This window comes from Rattus norvegicus, chromosome 1 (assembly GCF_021556685.1).
Source record: "Rattus norvegicus strain SHRSP/BbbUtx chromosome 1, alternate assembly SHRSP_T2T, whole genome shotgun sequence".
Taxonomy (NCBI): Eukaryota; Metazoa; Chordata; class Mammalia; order Rodentia; family Muridae; genus Rattus; species Rattus norvegicus.
The window spans coordinates 150,081,400-150,101,383 of NC_141534.1; the positions used below are offsets into that span (position 1 = coordinate 150,081,400).

Below are 19,984 nucleotides of genomic sequence, written 5' to 3' on the forward strand. Positions count from 1 at the left end.
CAAGCAGCTATGTGTCGCAAAAGAAGGTTTGAGCATGGCAGAGACCAGTGTATGTAGCTAAGATCTGAATTTCATATGCATGAATTTTTTTCTTTTGATTATTTTTCCCAGTGGCTTAATGATGTAAAAAGCATTCATATCTGTATCTCTCGGGCCATAGAAGAGGTAACAGAGTGGATTTGGCCCATGTACTAGTTTGTCTTCCCAGTATTCCAGGTAAACTCTGTCCTAATTAACAAATAGAGCCATTCATTTCCTCAGGGTATATGAGGTCCAGGGACCTCCAAGATTTAGTCACAGAAGCCACTTGCATTTTTTTTCAAACGGTTTATACAGTAACAGGGCAGACAAGCACATATCAGACAAAGGAAAACTCAGGCACATTTTACTTTCTCGTTAAAGAGAATCGAGCTAAAGTCTACCACAATCCCTAGAGATACCATCAGGGCACCTCGACAGACACATGGGGATCCACCATTCCTTTAATCTGGTCCCCCTATCCCAGAGGAACGTGTCAACACTTCCTCTCTCTCTCGCCAGCTAATCGCAGGCCAGCCCTTTGGAAGCACAGCCAGCAAGACCATCCCCCAGGAGCAGGTCATGTCTGCACAGGATCTGGACACTGTCTGGTCCCTCGGGGTAAGGCTACTGTTGACTACACCCAGACCTTGAGGGAGAGCTGAAAGGGCTACAGTTCTGGAATCTAGGAATCAGAAACAACTCGAGTACTCTCTTTGCAGGGCTACCTTCAATACTCTGTCCTGTTCTATGGATACTACGGAAGAGAGAGGCGGATCGGGAGAGCCGGCTACCGCCTGCCCTTGGCATATTTCCTGGTGGGGATGGCAGTGTTTGCCTACAGCTTCATCATTCTCTTAAAGAAGTATGATCATTTCTCCAAGACCATGTCAGGAGCTGGGTTAGAACACGTCCCTCACCTCCTGTCAATAGCCCTGTTAAAGTTACGAGTCACTATAGTCATTTATAGACAAAGAGACCAAGACTCAGAGTTATACTAAGTTTAGCCAGCACTTACTGTACACTGACTACTGTGTGCAAGGCTCTGGGAGGGATCTGGTTTAGACGATGCCATAGCTGCACTAATAAGATATGATCGACCACATCGTGACTAGAGGTAGGAGAACGCACACAGCTTGTATGTGTACCTGTGACCAGATGGTAAAGCATGCCACTGATGCCTCCTGATCATGGTTGAGAGGAGGTCACAGTACAAAGGAAAGAAAACTGACTAGAGTTACGAGTCCTGCAATGTACCACTGTGAGCCCCACCAACTTCACCCAGAGTCCTGTGGCAACACTTTTCCTCTGTGCATACATTGCCTCAGAAAGGCACCAGGCTTCCTTCCAGGCTAACATTCTATACTTCTGTGTAAAGCTAGGGGGTCAGAGGGAATACAGAGTTGACAAAGGAGCATAGGGAGAGCCTGGCCTTGTTACCTTATCTCTTGCCTTTGGTCTACTTAGCTCTTTCGCCATTGCCACGCCCCCTATTGTCCAATTGCAAAGTGCGTTTAGAAACAGCATAGCAAGTAGATAGGCAAACTGTGAAGAGATGCAGAGTGACTTGGAAGGGCTCTTCTGATGACTGAAGGCTCTCCAGCTTAGCTCATGGTGGCCTCAAGACCCTTCCAGAACAATTCCAATCCTTCACTAGGTGTTATTCTTTAAAAGTCACTCGGAGCAGACGAAAGAACAAGAACTGTAACTGGGGAAGAAAGCCAAGGCTTAGTACTGGAGAGATGGCCTAAAGGACAGAGAAGGAAATCTCCTGCCTTCAAGTATATAAGAGAGTGTCCTGTGCAAGAGGGACTCAGTGGCTTGGCGTGATCACACAGAGGAGTTACCATAAGCAGAAGCTTCAGGAACACAGCTTCATCTCAGAGAGTGGGTGAAGACTTTACCCTCACAGCTGCAGACATGAGACCTCCTGGGGCAAGCAAACCTCAATGGCTGCTGGCCACCACAGGGCTGGTGGTGTGGTATCACATGGTGGACTCATGTGATAATTACCATTGTCATTTCCACATAGGTAAAGGATAAGCCGAAGGTCCAAGTATAGTCAACGTCTAGCCAGTGTTCTGCATGCCAAGCAGGAACTCAGGAGTTTTATCAGAGGATAGCTTTGCCCAGGTCGCACAAAGGCTCCATCTCAGATTTTAGCACTTCAGAAAGGGTGATCCCATCCCTGAGACATACTCCTGTGACCTCACTGGAGCCTCTCTTGCAGAATGGCTAAGAACTCCCGCACCAGCCTGGCCAGTGCTTCCAATGAAAACTACACCTTCTGCTGGCGGGTGTTTTGTGCCTGGGATTACCTCATTGGGAACCCAGAGGCTGCAGAAAGCAAAACAGCTGCCATCCTGAACAGCATTAGGGTAAGTGAAGACGGTGCTATGGAGTCCCGGCAGCAGGACAGTAGCGCCCCCTGCTGGCAGACTCAGCACTGCTCTCTTCCCTCCCAGGCCCAGGGCAAAAGACCCAAAGAGGTGACCATGATTGAAAATGAAAGGCAAGAGCCCATATAGGATGTGGGAACAAAAGCTCAAAGCGTCTCTTTATTTCCATTGTCTTAAAATCTTGATTTGTGTATTTTAATAATCTATACAATGGATTGTTAAAACCTATACATGAATAAATACTTCTACATTATGCATATGAGTGTTTTAGCTTAGAAATAAATGTGATCAAAATGAGAGATTTGGGTCAGCTGAGGGTCATAGGCAATTAAAGGGAACCTTATTTTGAGAGGGAAATATTTCCATTATTCAAAAGATCACAGTCCCCTTTCTCCATTCTTTCTTCCCAATCTCCAATTATTTTGCATAATTGATTATTAGATAATTGATATTTAATCTATTAACTTATAACTTATAGAAGAAAGTCACAGATATTGAAGATAAGAGTTAAGACAATAGAGTGTGGATTTTTGTTGTTGTTAGTGGTGGTGGTGGTTTGTTTTTGTTTTTAGATCCAGACAAGCACACACTTACTGTGTGGCTAAGCATGACCCTAGAGTCTTGATCCTCCTAGGCCTTGAGATCACAGCGTGGGCCATCATGCCCAGTAGGATACATTATCCTTAGTGCTTATAATTGGTTATAAGGCTAAGCTCCTAATGCTGCATGTATTTTTCCTTCAAGGAGGCCATACTGGAAGAGCAAGAAAAGAAAAAAAACAAAAACATGTAAGTATCGCTTTGTTCATTCACTAATTTTGCCTCATTTGGTACAAAAAAGTTACCAAGTTGTCCACATCTTATTTCCACAATTGTTACACACCTACTCTTTCCTCTTGTCAATCTTCTTAGTAATAGGACCTGGGGGAATCTCATTCTTTTTCCACAGCAGTCTTTAGGAGTGCTTCCTCTTACAGAACCTGCTGAAATTGGACAGGAGTTCTGAAAGGGACCAGCTTCCTATTCTTTGACTTATATAATAAAATGGCTGATTTTAGCAATAGTTTCTAGTTTGTGAAGTGAAGGAAACACTTGAGTATAATTAGGACTGGTTTGTTTAGAAACAAATCTCTGAGTTCCTAAGATACAAGGAACATCCCATTCACACCAATAGTCTTCAGAGACGACCTCCTGGGGGCCAGGTTTGTCATGAGATTTTAAAACAGAGACCCAGTGGAAGAGGAGAGTGCTGCTCTGAAGGGGCCATGGCCCTGCCCTCATGAGGACAGACATCCGCACCTCCCTCATGTCCTCGTTGATTTTTATAGTCCTTCTGTTCAGTTAAACGTGTGACTATTGGCTACTGGGAATGATGGGAGCAGGGGCAAAGCCAGGAAGAGATTACACAGGCAGCTGGGAAGGGTGGGTTATAGCCCTCCCTTACAGAAACCCCAGTGACCCAGAAAGCTAGCCCACAACCTTTTTGACCTACATTTCCTCTCCAGTGAAATGCCAGGATAGGTCCCATCAGGCCTCTTAGAGGCAGAGAACAAGCCCACCATAGTCATCTACAGTCTCCAAAAGCAACAACCTCAGTTCAGATTAACATCCCTGGCAGTGGAATGGAGAGTCTATGTCTTCACCATATCTAATCAAATGATTTAAATAATCCCGGGAACTTGAAAATGATAGCCACCTTAAAATTTATTCTAGATCCAAGAGGTCTCCTTGGTGAGCCAAGGAGGAATGAGTTTCCTCATTCTCCTTCCACAAACCCTGGTCCTCATTCTGTTGCTCAGAGGAAGACAGATGTATCAGGTACTCTGGACCAGGGGAGAAGCAGAGGAGGAGGAAAGTATCATTTTCATCCAAGGCCCAGCATGCTTTTACAGCTGTGATCACCAGAAGGATGCCAGGGGCTTGGCCATGCAGAGCCAAGCTTTGTATCCCCTGCTCTGTATCTCCTAGCTAGTGCCTTGTGGGTAGTATGATTGTGGAAATGATAACTGTGTGCTCCAGAGGCAGGAGGATGACATTAATGTCTTCTACCCCAATGCTCCACAGCTCAGGGTCTATGGCATTTTCCTTCCAGATCGGGGAATAACCATGTTATCTAGCATGCTATGTTTTCCTTTTTTACCTGGAAGATGTCATTCACCATCTCATTGGGGACCAGTTCCTTTTTATGCCGATGAAGGGCAAAAATGTGCACAAAAGGAAGTACCTTGACCTTTGTAAGCTCCCCTGTAGTAGGACTTAGTGAGGAGTGGTTCAATTCTGTGTGCCCCTTCAAATCATCTTTCTCCAGGCAGAGTTGTGAAAGCCAGGCTGTACCTAGACTAACTACCCACCCGCCCGCCCCCACCACTGCCCTGGGACATACTCAACAGAGTCCTGGTCCACACTCATGCACTGTTAACCACAGAATGACTGTATGCAGAAGAGAGTACCCATGGACTCCCCTGGGGCTAATGGTAAGGAATGATGTGTGGGTTCACCAACTGTCATATGAAAAAAAAATGAGGCCAGTCTTTCTTCACTTACCATTCTTCTTTTGTTAGAAAGTTTAGGTGAAGCATCGTGTGGTGTGCATCATAGGACTTCAATGTGTGTGTGTGTGTGTGTGTGTCTGTGTGTGTGTGTCTGTGTGTGTGTGTCTGTGTGTGTGTGTCTGTGTGTGTGTGTCTGTGTGTGTGTGTGTGTGTAGAGTAATGCATATACTGTTTAGTGTAAGATATGAATATAAATGTGTGCATGGATGCCTGAAGTCTATATTGAGCCTTTTTCGCAATGCCTTTCTGCTTCTATGGTTTGGGACAGGGCCTCTCGCTGAATCCGAAGCTCACCAATTTGACTAGACTCACTGGCCAATAAGTTTCAGGGATCTGCCTATCTCTGCCTCCCCAAAACCAAGTGCTGGGGCTACATGTACACTCCATTTTGCCTGGCATGTTTTAAATGTGGCCTCTTAGGATCTGAACTCAGGTCCTCGTGCCTGCATGGTCAGCACTTCACAGCTGAATCATTTCTCCGGTTCTGTGGGACTTCAATTTTAAGCAACAAACCTCAAACTGAAACCAACATACTTCATCCTAAAACCAATGTTTGACGGCTTCTTAGTTCTAAGCTGTTGTCTGGCCAAATTTACAACTCTGTCGATCTCTCAGAAAGTGAGAAATTGGAGGCAGGGGAAGTAAAGAGGCCCCAGCAGGGGTAAGGCCCCTTTCCCCGAGTCCCACCATCTGCGTCCGAGTACTGGGTACTGCTTTCTCTGCAGGGCGGTGACCGTCTGCCTGAGAATCATTGCCAACATCCTGGTGCTCCTCTCGCTGGCTGGGAGCATCTATCTCATCTACTTTGTGGTGGACCGGTCCCAAAAGCTGGAGCAGTCGAAGAAGGAGCTGACACTTTGGGAAAAGAATGAGGTAGCCAACGACTAGCAGCTAGGCTTTCTAAAGCAGGTGCACTTTAATGGGGATGACAGTATTGCCTCCTCTCGCTACTTTAGTGAACGAGACTGAAATATCTCTAGAAATGAGTACAGCCTACTAGTTCTAGAGTAGGGACCCGGGTCTTCAGCTCCAGTACTATTGAGTCCTGGTTTAATAACCAGGAAGATGTTGGTTTAAGAATTCCTCCGGGTGCTCATACTGGTCTTTCTGGTTCAGTTTTGCCATACGCTGCCTGTTCCTTAGCATCCGCCTCCTTAGGCATGAGCTCCACCCACACAGCTGCTGCATCGGTGACAACACTGGCCCACTGCGCATGCTTCCAGTTCCACTAGCTGCTACCAGCCAGCACCTAGGTGGTTTCCAGAACCAGCCACATAAACTGTCTGTGTTTTCGACGACCCACCCATAAATAGAAAATTACCAAGTAGGAGATTCGGGAGAATTCCATAATTTCTAATAACTGCAACTGTTGTCCTGAATGTTTGGCCCAATTTACCTGCCCAGATTTGAAAGACAAAAGTAACTTCGAAAACACTTTTTGTATTACTCTGATAAAAAAAAAATGACATTCATTTTAAAAGCAGATAGATGGGCATACATCTCTCCTGTGTGTGTTCACTGTGCCCAATCATTTCCCGGAAACTATGGTTATTCCAGGAAGTCTTTCCAACATCTCCTTGTATTTTATACAAGTTTTGTGGGTTAAGTAAATTTGTACCTTTTTGCACATTTATAAAATGGCAGATTTTTAAACATCTGTTCAGAAATTATTTCTTAATTTAGCTCAGACATTTTATGTACCAGCTTAAACTCGCCTTTCTTTTCCTTTAAGCCCAGACAAACAAGAACCAGGCATGGTTCTCCAGATAATTAATCCCCTGTGTACAGAGGGATATTCAATTACCTCTCTGCCTTCCCCTTTCTGATCATAATAATAGCAATTATTTCCATCTTCCAACCAAGGTCATGGAGGTATGAATACAATGATGTAGTGATTGGTAATCGGAACAGAAATGCTACCAAAGCCCAGACGGCACATATAAGAATCCCCATGACCCTATCAGAGAGTTCCAGAAAGGACCAAAGCCATGATGGAGTGATGGTAGCCCAAAAAAGGGGATAACTCTCAGAAATTTGGGAAGTTTCTAAATAGGGGCTCAGTGTCCCTGTTAACTACCATTCACATTGCCAGGTGGCCAAATACAAAACTAATTGTGGCCGAGAGAGCAGAGAGGAGGAACTTGAGGACCATATACTCTCTCCATAGGTAGGCGTGGTGGTCTCCCTTGTCACCATGCTAGCACCATCTGCCTTTGACCTCATCGCTGCCTTGGAGATGTACCATCCACGGACGACACTGCGCTTCCAGTTAGCAAGGTAGAGCATCCTGGTGGGAAGAGCCCCAGGGCGGCTCGCCCATCAGCTGGCCACAATGGAACTGAACCACTGCAGAGCTAAGGCATGCTGCTGCATCTCCACGCTTGGCGTAGAGCTTCCCCTAGTCACGTTGCTCAAGGAGAGCTGGGGGCAGTAGGAATGAAAGGGACAGAGTCAGAGCAGGGGGTAACAGATTAGTGCTGGTAACAGCTGGAATTATAAGTAATGCAGAAGAGGAAGCAGAGAAAGAAGAGGATGAGGGGCAGAGAGGAAGAGGGAGAAGCAGACAGGAAACCAAGCGCAAATGAGCAGCAAGATGATGGAATACATGTCTTGTTTTCCTCATTATTGAACTCCTCTGTGGTCTGACTCTGAGTGGTGAAGTAGACCCTCACTGTTTGACAGCCAATAGCTGCCACAGTAGATGTCATAAACAGATGTGGCCTGAGAAGACTGTGTCCAAGGGAACATCCCAAGACTGCCTCCTTGAGAGTTAGAGCCACATTCATGTCTAGCAAGGGCTTTGTGGATATCTTTCTGAAAAGCTGCCTCTCTTCCCTGAGGTTCTGTCTACACCACTTCAACTCATGTGTTAGTAAGCAGGGATCATGGTATAGGAGTTATCAGAGGCCTGATCAGTCGCTCCCTACCCTATCCGCACTGGCTTTTCTAAACCATCTCCCGTGACACCTCATGACACTCTCTAAACTTCAGACCACTGTGAGAAGGATTGCTTCCATTCCGGAGCCAGTAAATATCTTCTGAAAGAGACAGGACAGTTAATTTTTTTAGACTCTGCTGCCTACGCATCTACGCAAACATGTCTGTCCTGACTCTGAGCTCTAAGGGAAGAGCATTAAAATAACCACAGCTGATAGGTCAAACAGAGGGCTGTCTGCCATCCCTTTATTTACTAAAATAGGTAAGGGTGTTGTTTGGCCTGATGACTCCAGTTGCCTGACTCCTGAAATCCTATAGCTGTAAAGACAGAAAACCATCACTAGAGAGAAGAGTTGACCCAAACCCCACAGCATGGGATAGACCTGGGGCAAGGCTTGGGGGCCTCCTCACCCTGCTGAATTCTGTTCCACTTTGCACCAATCCCGCCTGGATGAGACGTACCTTCCTTAGATCCTTCCTTACCCACAGGCACTAGGGAGAATCGATTCTGTTATTGCATTTGGTGTAACGGCAATCCTATTACACAGATTGGTCTCGTTTTTCATACTCAAAACTACAGAAACAGAGCCACAGAGAGACGCAACCCCAGACAAATGAGGCATAATTCTGGTAATAAGAGCAAGACATATTATTTCAGTTCCATTAACTCACCACCAGACCATGATACCTTTCATCCAAGATGCAGTGAGAGCCTGAGCAAAAGCCCGGGCTCTGCCAAGAGCTAATGAGGCCCTTCCTCCATCAGCATTGACCAAATACCATTGAAGGGGCTGTGACCCATATAGGCTGAGGCAGATGCTGAGATCATCCTAGGGAGACGCATAAAGGAGCCCTTTCACAGCTTCTGAGGAAAAGCAGTTGGCAAGGGTGTCTACCTGAGAAGCTGCCTATACTTGGAGTCACCTGCAGCACCTCATAGAGATGAAAGAGGCCAGTGTGGATGCATGAGGCATCATTTCCATGTGCAAGTATTCTCCTTAGTATAAGGTCACTGGAATTTTGGCCACATCCACATATCGCTGACCCAGTGAAGGATCTGCAGAAGCTGTTTTCCTTGCCCCCTCCTCTTCCTCCTCCTCATTCTTCCTCTTCCTCTTCCTCTTTCCTTCTCCTCCTTCTCCTCCTTCTCCTTCTCCTTCTCCTTCTCCTTCTCCTTCTCCTTCTCCTTCTCCTCCTCCTCCTCCTCCTCCTCCTCCTCCTCCTCCTTCTCCTTCTCCTCCTCCTCCTCCTCCTCCTCCTCCTCCTCCTCCTTCTTCTTCTTCTTCTTCTTCTTCTTCTTCTTCTTCTTCTTCTTCTGTGTGGCCATTTTTTTTTACATATATAAATACACTGTAGCTGTCTTCAGACACACCAGTAGAGGGCATCAGATTCCGTTACAGATGGTTGTGAGTCACCATGTGGTTTCTGGGAATTGAACTCAGGACCTCTGGAAGAACAGTGCAGCACCTACTGTCTTATTAGCATGTCCATGATGACCTAGAACTCCCTGGTAGCTCTAGACTGCTGGTCCTATGTCTGGTGTTCTTGTTTCTCAATTCAGCTTGTGGTTTTCAGGGTCCTGGTACTGTATCTAGGAAATCTCTACAGCTTGATCATTGCTCTTCTGGACAAAGTGAACAGCATGAACATTGAGGTGAGTGTCCAAATGAGGTCAGTGTCTTCATCATCTTTGCCCTCTTTAGTGCTTGTATTTGTGTCTCACATGTCCCAAACCATACCACTGTGGTCCTTTCAGGGTATGGAGAGAAATTTAAGCTCCAACAGTGCTGTTATGAGAGCCTGGGCTATTGCCACCACATCTCTCTGGGTCATGCTATCTTATTTTCATTCCTCCATCAAGAAAAACTGCAACAGTGCTTCAAATGAGCACATATTTGATGATCCCTCAGCAAGATGAACTGGCCATAGGCTCATCCAGAATGGTTCAGACTGTGCTCCAGTCCCAGCCCCATACTCAAAAAACAGCTTTTAATGTTCATTTCAACCTGCTCAGCCTTTGAGTGGGAGGGGACAGAAGGCAGGAGGAGGAACTACATGAAGGTAGTTTATTCAAAGAATACCATAAATAAATAAAAAGGTATATATATACATATATATATATATATATATATATATATATATATGCCAAAGAGGTCATAGAGAGTCATAGTTTTGAAGTCGCATAGACCTTAGCCCTGACCTGCGACTTACGTGCAGTCTGTTTACCACTCTCTGAAGTCCAATCTCCTTGTGAACTTGACTTAAAATTCCCTTGAGGTTGAAAAGAGATGAAAATGTCACCTAGAACCATAGAACCATTTCTGATACTTGTTAGGGGACAGTGAGCACGGTGTGTTTTAGCTGGTGTCTTGTGAGTGTGGTCACCTTTAGTCAGATGGTAAGGGGAAAGGAGGAAGAGAAGAGAGGAGCAAAGAGTGAGAAAAATTATAACTAGAGATGGAGAAAGAAACGGGGTAGAGGTAGAGGGAAAAGAAGACAGGTGGAGAGAATGATCCCTCCAAAGCAATGTAGTTTCCCCCTTCATTTGTCCAAGCTGGATTCTTAGAAACATAAATTTCCTTCCTTCCTTCCTTCCTTCCTTCCTTCCTTCCTTCCTTCCTTCCTTCCTTCCTGCCTGCCTGCCTGCCTGCCTGCCTGCCTGCCTGCCTTCCTTCCTTCCTTCCTGCCTTCCTTCCTTCCTTCCTTCTTCCCTCTCCTTCTCCCTCCCCCCTTTTTCCCTCCCTTTCTTCCTTTGTTTTCTCCTTCTCTTCTCAACAGGAAGCTGCTACTAAAAACAGCACAAGCCACTGGGCAGATGCTCCCACCTTCTATGCCACCAGGACAGTGCCTGAAGAAGGGCAGTGGCCCACACCTGTGTCAGGGGTGGAGCTCAGGAGAAACACCAGCATGTGGGACTTGGAAGAGACAAGCTTTCTGACTTCTATCACACCACACACAGTAGCCAACAAGACAGTGTCCTACATGCAGGGCCCACAAGGCCAGTGCTGGGAGACATACGTCGGCCAGGTGCTTCTCTCTGCCCTTTGAGAAGTTTCAAAAAACACCCCACCTTGGGAACTCTCTAGGACATCATTGTCCCTTTTTCATAGAAAAAGAATATGGAATCCAGTGAGATTTTATTTTTCTATACCCCAGGACTCAAAATTAATCATAGTGATCAGAGCAAAGTTATTGTAGAGCAGTGACTAAGCAACCTTGTAAAAGGTCATCATCAACCTCAAAGGCACATCTGGTTAAGATCTTTTGTTTTAGAACCTTAGACCTTAAGGTCTTCCCAAGTTTTATGTGGTAGTGTATCTGTCCTGGATCTTGCAACACAAACTCAAATGAACAGATACTGTTCAAGTCCCTGTGATATGATATAAACCCCTCCCTCTGCCACTGTGCTCTATAAAGATATGAAGGGAAAACATCAGAGGGCTCCTGGCTCTGGCTCCATGGAAGGGACAGAGACAAGAAGAACCAGGAAGAGAACTGTGAAGAAGACAGGTGGGGAGGATTGTGGGATGGCGTGGTGGCAGCAGGACCCAATGTTTTGCAGGAGATGCTGAAGCTGTCTGTCATTGACATGCTCTTCACTGTGGCCAGCATCCTCCTCATAGACTTCTTCCGAGGACTTTTTGTTCGCTACTTAAGTGACTATTGGTGTTGGGACCTTGAAAGCAAGTTTGTAAGTAAAATACTTCCCTGGTATTTAACTTGGGGGAAGGTTCTAGAAATAAATCCATCTCTTCCTGTTGACTTGTCTTCAAATCAGTCAGGCTTGTAACATACAGCTTTTTTTCTGGGGAGTCTACTCTTATTCATCTCAAATAGATGAAAACAGACCCAAAAAGTAGTTCTCTTAGTGAACCTACAAGATTCTTGGAGTTACTTACAAGAGCATAAGTGAAGGGTTACTTATAGACACATGGGTGACTCAGGCAGCTACTTCACTAAAATGCCAACCCCAGCATGGGCGATGTCAGCAAAGTTTGCTGCACAACATTCAGGCAGTTCCATTAAAGAATCTTTCCTTTCCTTGTGAACTGCTTGCATAGGCTAGGGTAGGTCCTTCAGAGCCTCAGACATTTCCTGAGCTTCTAAGTCTTGACTTTCCTAAGTGTCCTGACCCTTCTTTCAGAAGGGAATGCTTCAGTCCAAGGAAATAGCTACATCAGAGCGTGGCCCAGGGAGTGAGGCAGAGATACCACAAACCGGATTCATAAGGAAAGAGAAGCAGGCTTGTACCACTAAGCTCCTGCCCCAGTCTTTCATTACAGCATTTGCTGGATAGCCAGCAAGACAGTGAGTGATCTCTGAGTATCTACAAGAGAAAAGAAGTCGCAGTATAAATGGCCACAGTACACAACTGTGCACAAAGGAGTTTATGACTTTGTTCTTAAACCAAATGCCTTTCTCTAACAGCCTGAATATGGAGAATTCAAGATTGCTGAGAATGTGCTGCATCTTGTCTACAATCAAGGCATGATTTGGTGGGTGTCAATGCAGCTTCTCAGCTTTTCTAATGTCATCTGGGCTAAGGTTTCACTGGGCCCGAATGGACCTATACACACAACCGTGAACATCATCAGGATGACCCCAGCCCTAACTCTAACTCTAAACCTAACCCTAACCCTAATGGAGGGACTAATTCTTGGGTGAGGTGATTTTATAAGTGACTTCCTGAGCATTTTACAGAAAAGAATGACAGAGGGAGTGGCTCCCTTTTAAACCACGTTTGGTCACAGCTCCTAAAACACCTGCATAGGAAGCAGTGAAGTCCTTCAGCTAGGAAGGGGGTGAGCAAGCAGAGGACTGTTTCTTGCCAAGAAGGTGTCAGGAACTCTGCAGTTACATTGGAGCACTCAGAGACAGATCCGTCTTGGCCATTTCCCATCATTCCTTTCACGGAGACACTAGGCCCAGATGGAAACCCGTTCTTCTGGATAACTGGAACATCTGAGGGTGACTAAGATCCTGGCAAGATCCTTTGGCTGGGACACCTCCAGTCAAGCAGATCCTGTTTCTAGGGGCACCAGGGCACTGACAGGGGTCATCCTGCCATCCTTTCCTCAGTAGTGGGTGGGGATCTCCGGGTTTACCTATGGGACCACAAATGGTGCTGTAGGTCCAAATACTGAATTCTACAGGAATAGGTTCAATTGCATATTCAATACAAATTGATTTTGAACTAAAGTGGGTTTGGTTGTGCATTTGACATGTGTACGGTGGTTAGGTGCCGCAGCTCGTCTGGGATAACTGAGTATCCTCAGCTCACTAATTCTGCTCTCAGAAGTGTCCACATCTAGACACAGGGGCACTCTTTGGGCAATATGTGTTTGAGCAAATTGATTAGTTTCCCCGGGTTCGCCTTCCCGATCTACTAACTTGTTGACTTTATCCTTTCTTTCACAGTTTCAGATAATTAAGTGAGCTAACATGTATGAGGGCCCTGAGAGCAACAGCCAACAAAAGTTGAGGATGTTTGACCTTTGTTGATTCAGTCTGAAATTCAGTAACTTATTAACTTATTCTTGACCAAGACCAGCAAAGTCTAGAGTTTATTTCAGGACCTGGCGCTCCAGTGTCGTCTTTCCTTTGCCTAAGCGAGAAGAGAACGAACACATCACAACCGCCCACCTTCAGGGGCTCATTATCCCTCTGGAAAGTGGAGAGTGGGTCTTGTATCTTTAGAAGTTTCTTCAGTTCTTGAAGTCCAGGGTGTATGTGTAATGTCTCGCACCCTTGCTCCATCATGGGGTATGTGGCGTGCAGCCCTGAATGTGGACACACAGAGGCTGACTTACCCTTTTTCCATTTCAGGATGGGGGCCTTCTTCTCTCCGTGTCTGCCAGCATTCAATGTTCTCAAGCTCATTGGGCTGATGTACCTGAGGAGCTGGGCAGTGCTGACCTGCAATGTACCCCACCAGCAAGTGTTTCGAGCTTCCAGGTTGGTAGCAGCTGTCTCTGCCTAGAGCTGAGATCATGTATCCTCTGAGCATGCCTCTTCCAACAAGGGGCCTATCTATCTCTAGCTATCAAACCCTCCAGTTTCTCTGCTTGGTTCCCCCATGAAGTCACTGCCTATACCCCCCTCTATCTTGGAATCAGTTGTCATCCCTTTAGAGCTCTTGGTACATAATTTTTAAGTTTCTACTGATGTCTAATAAGCACTTGGAAAACATTCACATTAGGGATATCAGATTTGACCTTTCACAGACTCATCACAATGGTACACCCAGCACCCACATAAAGGCAGAACACCCCGTCCTGGTCCTTCCTCATAGTTCCTCCTGATTTCTACAGACCCAGCTGGACTTGCCTGGTTCTGTCACCTATATAAAATGCGACACACAGAATGTGCTCATGTTTCTTATTTTCCACTCAACATTGTGTCTCTCAGCTTTATGTCATTGAGGAAATACACACAACTGACCTTCCGATTTTTTTTATCTCCATCGTGGCTGCTCCTGGCTGCTAATTGTTAGGGCTAACATCCCTGAACACTCTGCTAAGCAGTTTTTGTCAGGTGTACACCATAAAGTGTTATGCTGAGTTTCCAGGCAGGTACGCATCATTCCTCACAGTTGCTTAAAAGATTAAATTTTTCTATTGCTCTCCCCTGCACTTAGTCATGTGGATGGATTCGGAGCACATTTTAAATCTCATGATTAGACCCCAGTGATAGTGCTTTGTCACAGCAATTGTCTGTATGTCTGCCTGTCTCTATTAGTGTCTTTCAAACATTTCTAACATGACCTGGATAGTAATCTATTTATATTTTATCTGATGACCACATATGCTTATTATTTGGATATATATGGTTTTATATATTTACATGTAATTATTTAATCTATACGTATTCATAATACAAATATGAATATGGGTGTTCATGAATATATAGTATAGGGGAATAGAGACAGGGAGGTACTTCACATACTTTCTCTGGTAATTCCACTTGAGCTGCTGTAACAAAATACCTGAACCAAGGCAGTTCACAAAGTACATATTTTGGCCCACTTTTCTGAAGCTAAAAATTCAGCCTAAACTTTACTTCTAAGATGTTCCTCAAATGCCATGTCCTCTAGAGGAAAGAATAGGCGTTTCTGTGTGCTAGAAACGCAAAGACCAAAAGAGAAAATGGGATGAGCTAATATATATATAAATTCCACTCATGAGAGTAGAGTTCTTGTGGACCAAACCACCTTTCAAATATCCCATAAAAGCAACCACATATCAGAGTGCCTGTGGAGGGTACAAACATTAGCCCCTGCCTGTCACATTTCACACAGGACTTCTGGTTAAGTACTTCTTTTCAGCAGAGAAGGAGAAAGATGGAGAAACCAACAGACAGGATAGTTGAGCATCACTAGACCCAGAGACTACACATAGGGCCTCACATGCCAAATTGGTCTAAGCCACCACTGGGGAAACCTGGGCAGCTGAAGGCCCTGATACCAGCCTGGGACCCAGGTATGAGGCGCCAGGGCTTACCCCAATAGAACATTCACTCTGGGCAGTAAGGAGCAGAGAAATAAACAAAACAAAAGCAAATGTAATCCGAGTCAGACAGCTAAGGGTCCCAACCAACAGAGCCCCACCTCCTGGGACCTAAGAAGCAAGCTCAGAGACCCAGAGGAGAGGAAGGCTAGGTTCTAGGGTAGTTCTGAGATTTCTATGAGTAGAGATAACTGGGTAAAAGCCATGCACACAGGGATAGGATCACTGCCTTCTTGGTTTACAGCTTACAAGTGCTCAGCCAGTATTTGTAAAGTGAATTTGGAATGGAAGCTTCTCTCTGAAAGCTGATTTCTAGATTTGTAAGTTGTGCAAGCCCCTCACACACAGTGCTGATGTGTGTGTGTGTGTGTGTGTGTGTTAGACTGTGTATATATGCAAGTGCATGTGCATATATGTGTGCATGTGTGTAAAGGCCAGAGGTTGGCACCAGGCATCTTTCTCAATTTCTCTCCACCTTATGCTATGCCAGTCTGGCCAGGCTGACTAGACAGTAAGCCTCAGGGACTCTCCTGTCTCTCCCTCCCCATTGCTGGGATTTCAAGTACGCCACCCACTCCAGCCTTTTCGCAGGAATGCTGGGGAATCAATCTCTACTCCTCACGTTTGTGCAGCAAGCGCTTTAGCAACTGAGCCATCTGTCCGGGCCCCTGATTAAAGAGCAGTTCCATCCACAGAGGTGATGGCTGCGTCTGGGTGGTTATGTGGACGCACTCATTCAGACTGGAGTGAGTGCTGCCGCATGATACCTGCTCTTTCTGCAGATCCAACAACTTCTACCTGGCAATGCTCCTGTTCATGCTGTTCCTCTGCATGCTGCCAACTGTCTTTGCGATTGTCCACTACAAGCCGTCCCTGAACTGCGGCCCCTTCAGGTAACACACAGAAAGATGAAGTAAGTGAGCAATAGATAAATTAATAGACAGCGTGGTGTGCCTCATCACCCCTATCATCCTAGTATTTGGGAGGCTGAGGCAGGAGGACTGTCAATAGTCTAAGGTCAGCCTGAGCTACTATGACGCTCTGTCTCAAAACATATACTTACAATACATGCAGACTGAGTAGGTTGTAGTTATGTATTTAGAAATGTATGTGTACATATACAATATGCACATATGTACAAATATGCATGGGATGTCAACAGATGCAAAAGGAGATCATGGATTTGAAAGAGAGCAAGTGGGGACATCTAAAGAGGTAGAAAAGAAAAGGAAGAGAAAGGGAGGGGATGACTCTATAGAAATCTGTATGGCTGAACCCAGGCTTTATTGAAAACAGTCCTTGCCAGCTTTCAGTCTAGAGTATCTCACTATAGCCATACAGGAATCTTAACTGCCATCCCCATCTTTGCCTAAGCCAGTTTTTTTTTTTGTTATTTCTCTTTAAATTTTTTTATTAACTTGAGTATTTCTTATATACATTTCGAGTGCTATTCCCTTTCCCGGTTTCCGGGCAAACATCCCCCTCCCCTCTCCCCTTCCTTATGGGTGTTCCCCTCCCAACCCTCCCCCCATTGCCGCCCTCCCCCCCACAGTCTAGTTCACTGGGGGTTCAGTCTTAGCAGGACCCAGGGCTTCCCCTTCCACTGGTGCTCTTACTAGGATATTCATTGCTACCTATGAGGTCAGAGTCCAGGGTCAGTCCATGTATAGTCTTTAGGTAGTGGCTTAGTCCCTGGAAGCTCTGGTTGCTTGGCATTGTTGTACAAATGGGGTCTCGAGCCCCTTCAAGCTTTTCCAGTTCTTTCTCTGATTCCTTCAAGGGGGGTCCTATTCTCAGTTCAGTGGTTTGCTGCTGGCATTTGCCTCTGTATTTGCTGTATTCTGGCTGTGTCTCTCAGGAGCGATCTACATCCGGCTCCTGTCGGTCTGCAATTCTTTGCTTCATCCATCTTGTCTAATTGGGTGGCTGTATATGTATGGGCCACATGTGGGGCAGGCTCTGAAAGGGTGTTCCTTCAGTCTCTGTTTTAATCTTTACCTCTCTCTTCCCTGCCAAGGGTATTCTTGTTCCCCTTTTAGAGAAGGAGTGAAGCATTCACATTTTGATCATCCGTCTTGAGTTTCATTTGTTCTAGGCATCTAGGGTAATTCAAGCATTTGGGCTAATAGCCACTTATCAGTGAGTGCGTACCATGTATGTCTTTCTGTGATTGGGTTAGCTCACTCAGGATGATATTTTCCAGTTCCAACCATTTGCCTACGAATTTCATAAAGCCGTTGTTTTTGATAGCTGAGTAATATTCCATTGTGTAGATGTACCACATTTTCTGTATCCATTCCTCTGTTGAAGGGCATCTGGGTTCTTTCCAGCTTCTGGCTATTATAAATAAGGCTGCGATGAACATAGTGGAGCACGTGTCTTTTTTATATGTTGGGGCATCTTTTGGGTATATGCCCAAGAGAGGTATAGCTGGATCCTCAGGCAGTTCAATGTCCAATTTTCTGAGGAACCTCCAGACTGATTTCCAGAATGGTTGTACCAGTCTGCAATCCCACCAACAATGGAGGAGTGTTCCTCTTTCTCCACATCCTCGCCAGCATCTGCTGTCACCTGAGTCTTTGATCTTAGCCATTCTCACTGGTGTGAGGTGAAATCTCAGGGTTGTTTTGATTTGCATTTCCCTTATGACTAAAGATGTTGAACATTTCTTTAGGTGTTTCTCAGCCATTCGGCATTCCTCAGCTGCGAATTCTTTGTTTAGCTCTGAACCCCATTTTTAATAGGGTTATTTGTTTCCCTGTGGTCTAACTTCTTGAGTTCTTTGTATATTTTGGATATAAGGCCTCTATCTGTTGTAGGATTGGTAAAGATCTTTTCCCAATCTGTTGGTTGCCGTTTTGTCCTAACCACAGTGTCCTTTGCCTTACAGAAGCTTTGCCGTTTTATGAGATCCCATTTGTTGATTCTTGATCTTAGAGCGTAAGCCATTGGTGTTTTGTTCAGGAAATTTTTTCCAGTGCCCATGTGTTCCAGATGCTTCCCTAGTTTTTCTTCTATTAGTTTGAGTGTGTCTGGTTTGATGTGGAGGTCCTTGATCCACTTGGACTTAAGCTTTGTACAGAGTGATAAGCATGGATCAATCTGCATTCTTCTACATGTTGACCTCCAGTTGAACCAGCACCATTTGCTGAAAATGCTATCTTTTTTCCATTGGATGGTTTTGGCTCCTTTGTCAAAAATCAAGTGACCATAGGTGTGTGGGTTCATTTCTGGGTCTTCAATTCTATTCCATTGGTCTATCTGTCTGTCTCTGTACCAATGCCATACAGTTTTTATCACTATTGCTCTGTAATACTGCTTGAGTTCAGGGATAGTGATTCCCCCTGAAGTCCTTTTATTGTTGAGGATAGCTTTAGCTATCCTGGGTTTTTTGTTATTCCAGATGAATTTGCAAATTGTTCTGTCTAACTCTTTGAAGAATTGGATTGGTGTTTTGATGGGGATTGCATTGAATCTGTACATTGCTTTTGGTAAAATGGCCATTTTTACTATATTAATCCTGCCGATCCATGAGCGTGGGAGATCTTTCCATCTTCTGAGGTCTTCTTCAATTTCTTTCCTCAGTGTCTTCAAGTTCTTATTGTACAGATCTTTTACTTGCTTGGTGAAAGTCACACCGAGGTACTTTATATTATTTGGGTCTATTATGAAGGGTGTCGTTTCCCTAATTTCTTTCTCGGCTTGTTTCTCTTTTGTATAGAGGAAGGAAACTGATTTATTTGAGTTAATTTTATACCCAGCCACTTTGCTGAAGTTGTTTATCAGCTTTAGTAGTTCTCTGGTGGAACTTTTGGGATCACTTAAATATACTATCATATCATCTGCAAATAGTGATATTTTGACCTCTTCTTTTCCGATCTGTATCCCCTTGATCTCCTTTTGTTCTCTGATTGCTCTGGCTAGAACTTCAAGAACTATATTGAATAAGTAGGGAGAGAGTGGGCAGCCTTGTCTAGTCCCTGATTTTAGTGGGATTGCTTCAAGTTTCTCTCCATTTAGTTTAATGTTAGCAACTGGTTTGCTGTATATGGCTTTTACTATGTTTAGGTATGGGCCTTGAATTCCTATTCTTTCCAGGACTTTTATCGTGAAGGGGTGTTGAATTTTGTCAAATGCTTTCTCAGCATCTAATGAAATGATCATGTGGTTTTGTTCTTTCAGTTTGTTTATATAATGGATCACATTGATGGTTTTCCGTATATTCAACCATCCCTGCATGCCTGGGATGAAGCCTACTTGATCATGGTGGATGATTGTTTTGATGTGCTCTTGAATTCGGTTTGCCAGAATTTTATTGAGTATTTTTGCGTCGATATTCATAAGGGAAATTGGTCTGAAGTTCTCTTTCTTTGTTGTGTCTTTGTGTGGTTTAGGTATAAGAGTAATTGTGGCTTCGTAGAAGGAATTCGGTAGGGCTCCATCTGTTTCAATTTTGTGGAATAGTTTGGATAATATTGGTATGAGGTCTTCTATGAAGGTTTGATAGAATTCTGCACTAAACCCGTCTGGACCTGGGCTCTTTTTGGTTGGGAGACCTTTAATGCCTGCTTCTA

The 19,984-nt window shown here is 44.8% G+C and overlaps 1 protein-coding gene across 2 annotated transcripts in view; it reads left to right on the plus strand.

Annotated features, from left to right (window-relative positions):
• Tmc3 (transmembrane channel-like 3) overlaps positions 1-19,984 on the plus strand; it is a 47,086-nt gene that overhangs the window by 14,000 nt on the left and 13,102 nt on the right. For both annotated transcript variants that reach the window (XM_087656131.1, NM_001170432.1), the window contains 12 exon segments: positions 541-639; positions 741-883; positions 2,249-2,396; positions 3,162-3,205; positions 5,694-5,841; positions 7,136-7,245; positions 9,481-9,559; positions 10,684-10,932; positions 11,468-11,596; positions 12,334-12,401; positions 13,732-13,860; positions 16,193-16,303. In XM_087656131.1, coding sequence (XP_087512257.1) covers positions 541-639; positions 741-883; positions 2,249-2,396; positions 3,162-3,205; positions 5,694-5,841; positions 7,136-7,245; positions 9,481-9,559; positions 10,684-10,932; positions 11,468-11,596; positions 12,334-12,401; positions 13,732-13,860; positions 16,193-16,303 — 1,457 coding nt within the window.